This window comes from Lichenostomus cassidix, chromosome 13 (assembly GCF_008360975.1).
Source record: "Lichenostomus cassidix isolate B80296 chromosome 13, HeHo_3.0, whole genome shotgun sequence".
Classification (NCBI taxonomy): Eukaryota; Metazoa; Chordata; class Aves; order Passeriformes; family Meliphagidae; genus Lichenostomus; species Lichenostomus cassidix.
In genome coordinates this window covers 6,594,044-6,608,992 of record NC_139494.1, presented here as the reverse complement: position 1 = coordinate 6,608,992, position 14,949 = coordinate 6,594,044, and the positions used below count along the sequence as shown (strand labels likewise).

The window sequence follows — 14,949 nt, the reverse complement described above, 5'->3', positions numbered from 1 at the left end:
GAGAGACATTTTAATAAGGAAGTTGCTGGAACAATTTGATACTGTAGTTCTTGTGAAAAAAAAGCTGAAAGTTTTGTTTTCTGAAAAAGGAAAATGGAGACCTAAATTGTAGAGGAAATGTGCGTTTATCTGAATGTTAATGGAAGGTTCCACCAAACTCAGAAACTCAAAACATAAAAATAGAGACACTGAGTTAAGGTACTTTTTTTCTTTTTTTTCTTTTTTTTTTTTTTTTTTTTTACTGAACCTCATTTTTGGTGTTTGACATGTCCTGTGTCAAATCAGCAAGAGTTTGACAGAGGGTACAAATATGCCAAGAGAAGCCAGAAATGGCAGGTGACACAGGACTGTGCTGTTAGGGTTGCTCCATCCTTGTTTGATACAGCTGCCCTCAGCATGATTGTATTGACAGAAGGAAAGGAGAATTCCAGCAAATAATTCTGCTAGCCGTATAGCAAGGGTGATCCTTGAGCTTTAGGATATTGATGAATCATATAGAACAGACTGGGGAGAGAAGCAAAAGGTGGAGTTCAAGGGGAAATTGAGTGCTTCATGTCAACTTGACTCTAGGAGGTTTTGCCATTTTGATGCACATATGAGATGAAGTATTAAAAACCAAACCCTTGACATTTTTAGCTCAACTGACTTAAGTATTCACTGCAGGAATCCATTACTTTCATGTTGTGGAAGATTTTTTTTTTTAATTGAAACATCCATTATTTAACACAAAATTATTTCTCTGATCAGTCAGTATTGTAGGAAGAGCTGGGCTGTGCATAGCTGAAATGTAAAATGAAGAGCTCTTAGAATTCTCAACCTGCCTGACCTAATTAGAGCCCTCCTCCTGTTTGCTATGAACGACAAACTGTATGAGACTCAGTGCCAGTGCTTTGAATGAATTTTATACACACAATGGCTGTGCTTGCTCATGCTGGCTGTTATGAAGTAAAAATTTAAGCTCATACTGAGCTGTTTAAATGGTACCACTGGGACCAGACCGAAAGCTTAACAGGATTCAGAGCCACACGTGATTTAGGGCTTGAATTTGTGTTTTGTTTTCAAAGGTCAACAGAGCCAGTGCTGCTCTGAGTCCATGTGCTCTCTGCAGGCACAGCAGACCAAGGGACAAGTGCACATTTGTGCACATTGCACACAAGTGCAATGATTTCTTAGGCTGGTAATTCCTTCTGTAGTTTGGCAATGCCTGAAATGCTGCTGGAAATGGAGCAGGTAAGGCTGTGGATATTTGCATTAACAGGTTGGAAGCACACTTTGATTATAAAATCTAGGGAAAAGAAAATGGGGGGAGGCGAGAGAGACTTAATTATGCTTTAGTCTCTGTGAATAACAGTTTGAAATGTTAATTTAATGAATGTTGTATTTAGTTGCCCAGGGATACATTATGCTTAAGTGACTGTGGTACAGACAACAATATAATTTTTGTTTAGCTGTTTCATGAAATCTTAGTGTTTCACAAAGTGAACGTAACAATAATAAAGACATTGGAAGTGTAGGTAGAACACTATGGAACTCAAGTACGTGAGGAAAAAATAGATTATATTATATAATGAAAATATCAAATCTACATATAATTTAACTTATTCTGGTGACAAAGATGGTATGATATTTTACAGCCTGATTGATGGTTGTAGCTTGAGACTTCAGTGTTCATGCTTTTGCTATTTTCTCTTGCCTGGAAGACCAAATTTTTATTTCCCCATCATGGTTGTATTTAAGATGCACAGGGAGCTTTTCCAGTCTCTGTTGGGAGGTGGTGTTGGGACATCAGATGTGCTGGGGGTTCTTACCTCCATGCTGCTGAACAGTTTGGTATTTCTTTGTAGATTTTTCTTCTTGATTTCAAGTTATAAATTACTTATCTTTTGAAATAGAGCTCTAATCTTAATAGATATATACACCTTTTTCTCCTTCACATGTCAGTTGTTTGTCATAAGTAAAGGTCATGTGCAATATTCTATTAAATTCTAGTAGACTCTTCTGGTTTTCTTCCATGAGTACTACTAATTAAATACTGTTTAAATCAACTCAAGTTGTAATAAATTCATCAGGTAAATGCAAATGTGAACATAGCTAAAGTGAGTTTTGGCCAGTATGTCCTATGCACCTACTTAACTTTAGTCTTCCTGCTAAAAAAAGGCTAAGCATGATCTCTGCCTTTGTGAGTCAGAAATAGTACGGTGACACTTTGTATACAGTATCCTGTTAGCTTCAACACTTGTATTAAAAAAACACAAAACCAAAGCTGTTATCTTGTATGCAAGTATTGATACATGTACGACGAGTACTGTAAGCATTGATTGCTTTCTCAAACACAACCCCCCTCCTCTCAGTGGATTTTACCAGTTGCTTTTAGATCCAGCTCTGGATAAAGGCAAATAGAAAATGTGTATCATTTTCCAGCATTCTAAAAGGATAAATGAAGTAATTTCCTCTGCATAGGTGACAAAGTTCAATGCAGGACAATAAGGTATTTTGGTCTAATTACCAAGTTCCACTTACCTTTGTACAAAACAAAGATCACAAGAGAAAGATCACAGTTTTAATAGGTAGACTTTGGTCAAATGTTAAAACAGCACAGTCTACTGCACTACTTTTCATTGCTGTTGCAAGCACCACAGACAGGCAGACAGGGCGCAGCCGTGCAGTACAGCAGCCCCACTGCGTTTGCTGCATCACCCTAAACTGAGTCTCCTTCTGCTTCCCTTCTCCCTCCTGACAGGAGCTCAGGTCGCGTTTTCTAACTCCTTGCTCTCCTCTCCCTGCTGTTAGGTTTGGTGCAGTGGGCTGCCCGACTGCAGTCCTCAGCACACTTAGTACTAGCCCGGCCCGACACGCTCACCCCTCTCCGTCCCCCAGCCCCGCGCCCGTCTTTTAAAGCCCCGCCCCAGCCAATCAGCGCGCGGCGGCGGGAGGCGCGTGCGTCGGGCGCGGCGCGGCGAGGGCGCCCCCTGTGACGCGGCGCTGGGCACGGGCGCGGAGCTTATCGGGCGGCGGCGGGCGAGCCGCGGGCGCGGAGCGGGAGCAGGCCCGGCCTGGCCCCGCCATGGTCGGCCGGGAGAAGGAGCTCCGGATCCGCTTCGCGCCGGGCCGCTGTGAGCTCGTGGAGGTGAGGGCCGCGGGGCCGGCAGCTCGCCGCGGGGCCGGGTGGGCAGGCCCGGAGCGCTGACGCGTTGGCGGCGGGCTGGGCCCGGGGGGCCGCGGCCGGAGGGGCTGCGCCCTGAGGGAGCACGGGTAGCTGCGAGCCGCAGCGGGGAGCGCCCGCGGGCTGCGGGAGTTGGGGCACGCTGTATCCGCACGGCCTCGCCACGGGCAGTGGCCACGGCGACGCTGTGCTCCGAGGCGCTCGGGGGTCGGGGCGGGCCCCTGGCAGGGAAGGCCTCTGCGGTAGAGAACCCGGGCATGTTTCCACAGGGGATTCCTCGGGAGCCTCGTCCCTGCCTGCTGTCCCGGACGGGGTCGGCGGTGCCCTCAGGTGTACGTGAGCTGCCGCAGCAATGAGGGCTGGGCGTGCAGGGAGAGAGAGGCACAACAACTTCTGGCAGCGCCAGCGTGGGTTCACTTGTAATTCCGAGCCTTTGGAAAGCCCTAGGGTTTGCTTCTTGCTTTCTGTGGCTGCAGGGGAGGCCAGAGCGGAGAAAGCTCAGTCTGGCGTTCCCTTCCCTGTAGTGACTTGGATCTCATCCTATTAATTTGCAAATCTGTGACACCAGTAGCTTCCGGGTTTTCGTGGCAATGCCTTAAAATTGGTGGTTTGAATTCATCATGATTTTCTAAATACAAATATAGAGCTTGAGAAGCTTTTTTAAAAGCACTTGTTTCTGGTTTTCAACTAGAAATGCGTCATGTTTTGCTCTTTTTATTTTATGTTTCAGTCACATCTACAAAGTGATCTGGTGTCTTATAAATGCTATTTTTTAAGCTGCTAATACAGTGATTTGTTTATTTTTACGTGCTTGAGACTTGTAAACACAATACTTCTGTTATTTTTTGTTAATATGGACATCAGATAAGATTAAATTGGATGGTTTATTATAAAGCTTAGAATTGCATGTTTCGGTAATATTAGTACATCTTAGAAATGCTGCTGCAGCTGGATGATGTCCTGTGAAGGAGCAAGGCACCATACAGAGAAAGAGTTCATCTGTGCGAGTTTTGTATCACCACAATGTTAAAACTTCTGGCAAGAAGAGGTTCAGACTGATGGTTACTTGGTGTTGGATTTATGGGAATCATTTGTTTTGTTCTTTCAGAAATAACTGACTGAAGTCGTCTTGCAGACAGCAGCAATAGGATGGAAGCTGTGCTTGTGTTCGGTTCAAGCTGTGCTTGTGTCCAGTTCAAGCTGTATTGCTGATGTAACATCTTCTTTATGATATGTAGAATAAACAAACTTAAATCAATGATGCTTACAAGCGTCAGGTTTTGTAAATGACACTTGGTTTTGTGTCAGTCACTTTCTACTTATTGAAGATATTCAGTGACATTTTTAGAGAACCTTTGGCTCTGTTCTTCAGCAAGTGTTGGATATTTATTAGTGGGCACTTCTCGCTGTTGAAGCCCTCATCATCTGTCCTGTGCAGACTTCACTAAGAGAAGAAGTACAGAAGAAAATAGTAGTTGCATGTTCTTGCTTGTACTGTTCAGAGAAGCCTGGGAAACCTTAAAAATTGTAAATCAACTTGTGTTGGGAGGTAAAATTTAAGGATAAAAGTAACTTTTTGAAACATTGCTTGCTGCAGTCTCCCATTTTCAGGTAACTGTCCAGATGTAAATTATTAATTTTCATCAATAGTAATGGGAATAAGTCAGCCTTCATCTGGAGATTTAGACTTGAGAAAAATGCCTCTGTTGTGCTGGGAACTTGAAACAATTGTTTTGGGATAGGCTGTTTCAATCGTGCCCCTCTGCATATACCCTTATGGAACAAAAGCTTTGGAACTTCAAGGGTGAAAGACAATAATTTGGAAGTGATTGCTGTGGCTTCCTGTGCTGCAATCAACAAATAGCAGTCTGGTACAATGCTTAGAAATTACTGGGCTGTTGAGATTACATAGCAGGCAGCATTCTGTGATGTACAGAATTATAGTAATTTGTCACAAATTGTCCTTGCGTGTAAAGTGGTCAGGAAATCCAAGATTTGTGGGTTCTGCGCAGGCATGCTAAGGATATGCTTTCATTTTTTGTTTTTAGCTGGCAGGTTTTGGTTCTGTTTGTGGTAGGTGCGGAAGGAAAGTGTTAATGGAAAATAAAGATTGCACAGATAGACATGCTTCTTGTGTTTGCTGTCTTGAAAACTTCGTGTTCTAGGGAGAGGTGGGATGAAGTTTATGTGTGCTGATGTTCACAGCTGTCCCAAGTACCAAAATGTGCAGGGGCTTTAGTCAGTTGTAGAGATTAAGAACTTCAGTTGTCAAATCACCTCCAGATGCATTTTGTAAAACTGACAAGAGATCTGTATCTTGGTTTTCCTTACTACTAGACTATTGTATTGAATAACAATGAATTACTCTTCTATTTAGTAGTAAAATTCAAGTATTTAACTACTACAGTGAGTTACGTTATATTGCTGCAGCTTTGAACAGGCACAGTCTATCCAGAATTATTTGTTGTGTGATTTGGACCCTAAATGTTACTTCTCGTGGGTCCATTTTCTAAAGAAGTTATTTTCCTCCTTTCAGATTGCACAAAGCTATCAGCTTTTGAATGAACTTTGAACTGTCTTCACTAGTGGTTTGGTTTGTTGTAGAACTAAATGAGTTTCTGTCTCAAGTTTTGTTATCTTTGAATATGTGTTTAAATAGTTGACTGGCTGCAGTATTGGTGCTCCCAGATGTTGGTGTTCCATGAGGCACTCCAAAAGACTCAGGCAAAGCTTACTTAATACAGTAGCCTCTGACTGTAGTGTTGCATGCTTTTAAATAAAAAACAGTAAAGCATTACAGTAGAAACAAAACTTTTCCTGTTCTCATTTCTCTAGGAAGATGTTGACATTCCCAGTAGGAGAGTTTTGATCACTGGTGCTACGGGACTTCTTGGCAGAGCTGTGTTTAAAGAATTCAATGAAAATAATTGGAATGCAGTTGGCTGTGGATACAGGCGAGCTCAGCCCAGATTTGAGCAGATTAATCTTCTGGACTCTATTGCAGTTCATGACATTATCCATGATTTTCGGGTAAGTCTTTGGAGTACGAAGTGGATGGTAGGGGTACTTTATATGTCTTTGAGTCAGCTGATAGTGCCGATGAGTTCTGGGGCATGAGTGGGGCTGGTGCTCGGGCAGAGCTCTCTGACAAAGGTGTGGCTGTGTGTTCTGCCCCACCCAGAGCAGAGCTTTGCTCTGTAGGTACAGACAGCTCTGGCCTTTGCTGTGCTCACCACCGGCAGGCTGCAGGCACAGCTGTGCATGCCAGCATGTTGGAAAGAAAAGGGGAGGATACAGGTGACTTATTGACATGGTAATGTATTGATACACAGTTGTGGGGAAGTGGAGGAATACTTGAATACAACGGCAGTAACTCTTTGTAGTGTGTACTGTTCACTGTTGTTTTAGTCTAAGTGCCAAGAGAAATATATGAGATCTGTAATACATTATACAGGTTGCCATTCTGTAAAATAGTCCTAAATATCATCTTCATAATCTGTGTATGTCAAATAAGCCACGTGTAAATTGCTTATCTAAAAACTTTTAGTATTCTGTGTGTGTGAGAGATATATTAATATATTTTACTATACAGGGTTTGAAAAGAAAAAAGTCTCCACAACTTGAAACTTGCTGTAAAATTTAAGCTACTGAAGAACACAATTGCAAAATTAATGATAAATGTTTTTGGTATCTTGAAACAGCTTGGTTGTATTGTAAAAAAATACTAAGGAAAAGGTGTTCCTCAGAATGCCATATTTAAAAATAACACTGCTATTTTTATTACTTAGTTTTGCCTGAGGGGTGTCATCACTAGAGTTTGGGTACAAGTGCCATCTCTTGACATACTGGTTGTTTAAAATTAGTCTTTAATTTCCAGCCTCATGTTATAGTGCACTGTGCAGCTGAGAGAAGGCCAGATGTGGTAGAAAGCCAACCAGATGCTGCTTCTCAGCTCAATGTGGCTGCTTCAGCAAACTTAGCAAAAGAGGCAGGTAAGGAGAGCCATCTCATGGATTTGGTGGCTTGTTAAAATCCTGCATTTATTTATACAGGGACATCAGTACAAATAGTCCAAGTGTGAATGCCAGTTCTGCCATCATTGTGCTCTGGATCTGTTTTCCATAAGAGCAGCATGCACAGCTCTGTGAATGATCAGGCAACAGACAAAGCACGGGGAATAAATGTGGAGGGAAGATGAGATCCTTGGGAGATTGGTTTAAGGGTCTATTGGGATTTCAAAGAAGGCATGAATGAATATAAACTATGTATCAACCTTTTCTTCCTAGCTGGAATTGGAGCATTTTTGATCTACATTAGTACAGACTATGTATTTGATGGAACAAGCCCTCCATATAAAGAGGCTGATGTACCAAATCCCCTGAATTTATATGGTAAAACCAAACTGGAGGGTGAAAAGGCAGTTCTGGAAAACAATGACGGTAAGAAGACACTCAACCATTTTTAATACAGGCTTTCTATTTTTACTCAGTTACATATTAGCTCAATAGACTCTGAAATCAATGGTGAAGTTGCAAAACCATGGAAATGAGTTTCAGAGAAGAATGTGATTAGGAGTTGGTCTCCTTGCTCATGAGGAATTCCTCTTGCTTATAGCTTGACTGAAGCTTTTATTTCTTACCTGTTCCCATCTTCATTTCTGTTATTTGTCTCTCCTGATGGACATTTGTAAACCTTTATTTATTGTGAATCTGCTGCTCCTAAGGAAAGATAAAATACTTCATTCAGTATATAACTGCAGTTATTTAGGGGGATGCATTGCAAGCTTTCTCAATGTATGTTTACTTTAAGGGAAAACCAGACTTGTGATTCAGTAATAATACAGATCAAATCAACATGGGGTTTTGTTACTCTTTGGGTTTTTGCTCTATTGCATGTGCCAGCAGGCCACCCACTTGGGTTTTATTCACCTACACTCATCAGGTTCCTGCTTGTAACACTTTCTAAAGGTTTAATAACATTTTTTTTGTTTTGAACAACAGGATTTTTAAAACTTAGTGTTGAAGTCTTAATAAAAATTTGGCATTCAAAATATACAAACATAATTTTAAAAATTCTAAAGGAAAAAAGTATGTTCTCTTTCATGTAAGACTTATTTCTTGTATAAAATAGAGATTTGTCTGTTTCTAGTTAGTGTGCTGTCAGTGTCCAGTACCAGATTTTAAGGAAAGAAGCACTTGTATTTCATCAAAAAGTCTGAAGAAAATAATCTTAGTACACTTACAGAAAAAGCTTCTGATATGTCAGTATGATACTCACACTGTGGTTCTGTGCTGCCCACCCAGAGAACTGAGGTATTGATAAACAGGTGTGAAGGTGTTCCAGTAAGTAAATAGATGCTATTTATGATGGATTTGGCATTACTAGTAAGAAAGAAACTTTGTAAAAAATACTTTGATGGGAAAAGTCTTGTTTAAGTAAAAATATATTTAAATGACCAGTTATTCACTCCACCTCTAGATTAAATACCATCTCTGAATTTGACGGTGATGCTGTTTGCTCCCTCTTCTAGAGTGGTAACAAAGATAAGACTTGACCAAATCCAAGTACATGTGGGTATCTAGTGAGACCCTTCTCCTCACTCAACACTGCAGTTTGGTTTCATAACCTTTTGGAGCAGGATCTGTCATAACCTTTTGGAGCAGGCAGCAGTGAGTTGCAGCAGTGGTACAATTAGCAGGAAGAGTTTTGAGGTGGTGCTGAGTAAAGTGCTTGAAAATATCAGTTCTTTTGATTCATACAAATATAAGTTTTTTCCATGTACTTGTGTTCCAACCACTAATTTGCTGATACAGTGTAGGTAGGTAACAGTTGGTCAGATCTGCAGTTATGTGAGGAACTGCCCTGTCCATTTCTGTTGAACAATGCAAACATCTCCAGTAATAATTTGGTGGGTTTAACATTTTTTTTAAAAGATACTTTTCTTTGATTAGGAGGGAACACGTGCTTATAAATGTATGTATGTATATAGTCGTACTTATGAAACTACAAAGTGTCAGGAGATCCTCAGAACTGTTGGTCATGAGGCTGATCCTCTCCACATCCCAGAGAGCTGAGAACAAAAGGAAGGCAGCTGTCTTCTCAGAGAATGAATACATCTAAAGCAATTAAAGAACAGAGGTTTCAACCAGTATTTAAAGAGAGAAAGAATATATATGCTGAGTGACCAAGTAACTGCTTCTAGAGCAGCAGGAAATCAGCATCATGTTGAGTTTTCTATTTGTTTTTCTTGTCTAAGTACTTATTCTGGTTTACTTTTCTGTGAGAATAATTTATGTGTTAGCTTTTTCTGTTTGTCTCTCCAACAGCTGTAGCATTTTTCTCCAAATCTCTTAAGAATTGCAGTGTTTTGATGATTTCAGCTTCTAATTTCAGGTCTGATGTTTTTGTTTTCTCTTTCAGCAAAACTATCTATCACTTTTAATGAATTTGTCATAGCCTTCTTGGATTTCTCCTCAGAACCTTTTTGAGTCTTCATGACAGAGATAGATTAGTATGATGTATTCCATCATGAAATATGTTTCTCTTTACTCTTTGTTAATTTAATTTCTCAAATCACTGTCCTGTAATCTGGCATTGTTTACTACTGTGTTCTGTGAACCTATTCCTTACTTGTCAAGCTTCTTATTCCTTTCAAGGTTCATGTCTTTTTTCTGGTAAGTAATATCCTCCTTTATAAAGGAGGCTTCTGCATGATGGTTGAAAAATCTTTGTAATTGATGCCTGAAGATGATGACATGTGATTAGTGGGAATTTTTCTCCTTGCTCCTACCCAGTGAGGATGGAGAGTGCTGGAGTAACTGCATAGAGCAGTTTTAAATTTCTGTTCTAACCTAAACAGGCATTTTAATGCTGTTAATGAAAGCTTGTTACCTTTCTGGAAATCAATGGCATAAATTAAAATAAACTTATATAATCTTAGTGTTTATAAACTGGTTTTGATATAAATTAATATTATATTCTGAAAGCCAACATATTACTTCCATTTTATTTGTGATTTGTAGATGCTAATATGATTGACATATTTCTTAACATTTCCAAACCACTTTTCAGATTATCCTGTAACATTTTTACCCATCCATAATCTAAAATATTCTTTCTTTTAGAAACTGCAGTACTTAGGATTCCTGTCTTATATGGAGAGGTGGAAAGACTGGAGGAAAGTGCTGTGACAGTTATGTTTGATAAAGTGCAGTTCAGTAATAAATCTGCCAACATGGACCACTGGCAACAGAGATTTCCTACCAATGTCAAGGATGTAGCAGCTGTTTGCAGACAACTGGCAGAGAAGAGAATGCTGGTAAGAATTGTGATGGTAAGAGAAATGCTGGTAAGAGAATGCTGGTAAGAAATGTGCCTGTGCAAGGTGAAAACACTTTGAGTTCTCAGCTTTGCTTCTGAACAACTGAGAACTGTGCATCATCTGGATTATTTGCATTTCTGGAATGCTGGGAGAGGGGAAAGAGCTGCCCGTAATACTACAGAATCTTTACATGACTGTGGGGGTATTGTGGTCTTTGAAACAAAATTGATTGAAAGGATGGGACAGAACCTTCTGAAAGTTGTCTTGTGTCTTGTAGTATAGAGGAGAGAATTAGAAATACCTAAATTATTCTGATATGCCTTTTAGAAATTGCTAGCTTGAACTAAAAAAACCATGGTGGTTGCATGTAATTCTCAAAGATGCCCTTGTTTATTATATTAAGAACACTGAAGTGTTACAAAGACACTGGATTGAATTACTTTGTTGTGTTTGTTCACCACAACAGCTTCAGATTAGCATCTTTGCAAGATAACAGAACCAAGCAGCAAACAGCCACTTTTATTTTTTCACACAGTAACTTTGAAAACATGGGTCATACGCATGTGGTTAACATGGTACAGTCAGTTTGATTGGACCTGTACAGGGTTTGCAGTTTAACATTCAGAATGTGTGTGGTGCCTTCTGCCTCTGTTTTTGAGTGAGTGAATAGCACAGAACAGCTGAGTTCCTCGTCCCCAACTCTTTGACCTTGCTTGGTTGGTGGGCAGCTCCTTTGCCTCCTGTCCCTCTACAGAACGCAAGCTGTTTGTGAAAAGCCAGGTCAGAAAGAAATGTAACACCAGTTTCCAGCATCAGTCCCTAGTTGGGCGCTGTCTGAAAAGGTACAGATGTTTCCAGAGCACCACTGAAATGCTGTAATGTGCCTTTTGGGATAGGGTCTTGCTGGATGATGATTCTGCACAGTTCTTGCACAGGAATTAGTCTGAGCACCAGCTGGCTACTTTCTTTCACCTGTGTTCCTCTTTCTTCCCTAGGACCCATCAATAAAAGGAACATTTCACTGGTCTGGCAATGAACAGATGACTAAGTATGAGATGGCGTGTGCAATTGCAGATGCTTTCAACCTTCCCAGCAGCCACTTGAGACCAGTAAGTGATGTGTTGTTGAATCTGGAGGCAGACAGATGTGCCTGACCATTGCAAGTAGCTAGCAGGTCTCACACTGGCTGTACAAGTGAGCTTCCTCTTCAGGACAAGCTGTCCATGTCCAGCCCAGCAGCTCTGTTGCTGAGGGGAATGGCTGGTATCAAGCTCAGGAAAACAACAGCTACTTGGACCTGCTGAATTAGAAAAATTTGTCAGTCACCAGTTTCCCAGTCTGAAGTGTAATGGTATTTCTGCGGAACAGCTTCCCTTAGTCATGAGTCATTCCATATCTTTGTTACAGATTGATAAAACATAAACTTGAAGGTAGGGCTCTGTAAAAGATATGCAATGTCCAGATTTATTTCTGAATACACACATTTAAGAAATACAAATTATTTTTGCTTCAGTTAAAACACCTGTCCTGCAGTTTTATTGACACTTGAGACTGCTCTTTAAGACGTACTGATAATGTTGTGGGAATAAAACACATCAATAAGATTTTATCCATACAAAATAAATTCCAAGGACTCAGAATTGGCAAACACTTGAACTGAAATGTGACTCAGAAGATGGCAAGAAAAAAATGGACATCACTTAGTCTGAATTTTTTCTGCCCAACTCTAGCTCTCTTCAAGTATATTGATCAAGACATGGCCCTGTTAATGTTCTGGAGCATTGCTTACCTTGTGATGGTAATTACAGAGTGAAAATATTAATAAAATGTAGAAAAACACAAATAGTGGTGGTAATTGAGTGAGAAAATTTTACCCTAAGATACGTCACATGGCCTGACATGTTGTAATAAAGTTAACCATAGAACAAGGAAATAACAAATGCCAAGGAAAAATAAAACCTCAAACAAGTTGTAAGGGAGGAGGGGAACATACCTGTACAGAAAGCCATGAAGAAAAAGTTCTAATTTACATATACAAGTATTCTTCTATCACTTCTGATTACTTATTGGTGTGGGGTTTTTTTATCTTCTGTTTCTGTTTTTAGATCACTGATAGTCCAGTTGTGGGTGCTCTTCGTCCAAAGAATGCTCAGCTGGACTGCTCCAAGTTGGAGATGCTGGGGATAGGTCAGAGAACACCATTTCGAGCTGGGATCAGAGAATCACTTTGGCCTTTCCTTGTTGACAAGAGATGGAGACAGACAGTCTTCCATTAGTTTGTAACTTTTTTAGTAAAAGTATGGTATGTGGCACTTTTTTAAAAGAAAAAATAGTTTTGTATGAGTGTTCTTAAATTGTGACATTTATGAGCTTTCATTTAATTGGGTAAACAAATGGTCTTGCACTAGTGAAACTTAGCCTAAAAAAAGTTCAGTGACAAAAACTGAGCCTATTTGATGTCATGGATTTTTCCTTCCATTTCTTCCAGTCTAACTTAATATCTGTTCTTGGTGGATTGAGGTTCTTAGTGATCAGTACTGCATGATGCTAAGAACGACTCAGATCACTTGCTGACTTACTTTTGCCTGAAATACGTTGTTGATGCTTAAGGTCTGTGCCATTGTTGTATATACCATTTCTCTTCATTAAAAGACATGGTCAGTTACTTTCTCACCAAAAATCTGATTTTTTTGTTTTTAAATTCTGAAGGTGGTGTTCTTAGGCAGTTAAGCTGAAGTAGGAATTCTTAAATGTTTGTTTTGCTTGAGCTCTGATCAAAATGTTTTTTAAAATAGTGAAACTTTATTTTTGCAATTATCAAGTGTACTTTTTATGCTTGAAGTACTTTCAGAATGTTCTGTAACTTGAATGCCTGCAGCTTTGTATTTGTACAGTAAGTTGTATGCATTTGTTTTCATGGTGACTTATAAAAGCTAGGGGAGTGTGGGCAACCGATAGTTTTGACCTAGGGTTTTTTGCGTGGGGGATTGGAGTTGGAGGGTTTGTTTTGGTTTTTTTTTTCAACTGAGTGCTTGTTTGTTTTTCATATGAAAGCACAAAATATCTTCATCTTTCTCTTTTTGGGGACAGCATGTGGGACTGGTTAAATTAATGGAAAATGTTTGTTAGTCAATCCACAGGAGATGGAGAGCAAAGGTGTTTAAGAATTTGTAGCATTGCAGCGGCTTTTGCACAGACTGTCAGACCTGCCACTGCTGCAGCTTGTTCTGGAACACTCAAGTGTGTGGTGAAGGTTTGTAGCATGATAATGTAACCACAACAGTCTCATATAAGACAGTCTTTAGTCTGCTAAAGTCTAGTCTTTAAAGCTGGGCTCAATAGCCAGATAACATGGAGGAAGAATATTGTTTGTAAAGCTTTGCTTCCTGTTGAAGTTGTAGAATCAACAGTATAAATGTTCTGATATTGCTAGCAGATTATTAGTAAAAGGTGCAATTGGATGGTCATTTATTTTTCTGAGGCTGAAATGAAGGGGAAGGGAAAGATGTTTAGATTTTTTTTTTTAAGTGTGTGGGGGAGACACACACGAAAATAGACCAGTTGAAGGTCTTGTAAGGGTCAGCTTTACATTCACTCATTTCATTTCAACTGGCATATGCTAAGCATTCATAATCCCATTTTGGTTTTAGTCTGAAGTCCTGATACACACATGGTAATCTTTCTCCAAAATGACAATAAATATATATTGCCAGCATGAGAAACAGTCGTTGATTCTTTCTTTACCATCAGGATTTGTTTAACTGAATCATAAACGTTTGCAATTCTTCATGAAATCTGTGTGTTCTTTCAGTGTTGGGGTTTTTTTCCCCTCTTTAATTCAGTAGTTATTGACAGAGTTAGATACGGTTAGGTCAGTGTCTCTGCCAGTGTCACTGCCTTGGAGATGTGACAAATGTACACGCAAAAAATCCAGAATATGTTGAATATGTGAGCCTGAAACATCCTGAGCCTCAGGACTGGGTCAGGAAGATTTTATGTCCCTTGCCCTTGCAGGGAGCAGTTTGACCAGGAAGGAAAAGAACGATGACATCGCTCCCTAAGGTAAAGGACCTAAGTGATATGAGTTGGGCATTTTACTGGAAGGATGAAATTGAAATATTTGAACTTTTATTTCCATACTGAGGAAGCAAGTCTCACTGTCCAGTTACAGCCTGTCAGAGGGGATCCATGTCCTCAGCATCCCTCTTGGAGACTGCAGCCTCAAGGCACTTTGCTACTGGACAGACACCTTAGATGACACTTCCCTCCTTGGGTTATAGAAATCTAAGACATCGCCATAAATATTGCAAGAGGCAGTGGAAGTAACACTTGTTTTCTAATCACTTTAAAGATATATTGCTGTTGAAAGAACTTTTCACAGTCTTCCCTTTTTGTCTCTGGCTTTGTTTCTGGTTCTGTGAAACTGGAGGTATTTTTGTTCGTCAGCAAGGGCCCAGGAACCGTT

The 14,949-nt window shown here is 40.1% G+C and overlaps 1 protein-coding gene across 1 annotated transcript; it reads left to right on the top strand.

Moving 5' to 3' along the window:
- Positions 1-2,951: 2,951 nt before the first annotated feature.
- MAT2B (methionine adenosyltransferase 2 non-catalytic beta subunit) lies at positions 2,952-14,206 on the top strand. Its single transcript, XM_085073442.1, has 7 exons — positions 2,952-3,127; positions 5,999-6,193; positions 7,041-7,155; positions 7,450-7,602; positions 10,288-10,481; positions 11,480-11,593; positions 12,590-14,206. Exons 1-7 carry the CDS (start codon positions 3,065-3,067, stop codon positions 12,758-12,760), a joined length of 1,005 nt encoding a protein of 334 aa, XP_084929568.1. The 5' UTR covers positions 2,952-3,064; the 3' UTR covers positions 12,761-14,206.
- The last annotated feature ends 743 nt before the right edge of the window (positions 14,207-14,949 follow it).

Coding starts and splice junctions, on each gene's coding strand:
- MAT2B (XM_085073442.1), top strand. CDS start 3,065: ATGGTCGGCCGGGAGAAGGAGCTCCGGATCCGCTTCGCGCCGGGCCGC. Junction 3,128..5,998: donor GCCGCTGTGAGCTCGTGGAG/GTGAGGGCCGCG, acceptor TCATTTCTCTAG/GAAGATGTTGACATTCCCAG. Junction 6,194..7,040: donor ACATTATCCATGATTTTCGG/GTAAGTCTTTGG, acceptor TTTAATTTCCAG/CCTCATGTTATAGTGCACTG.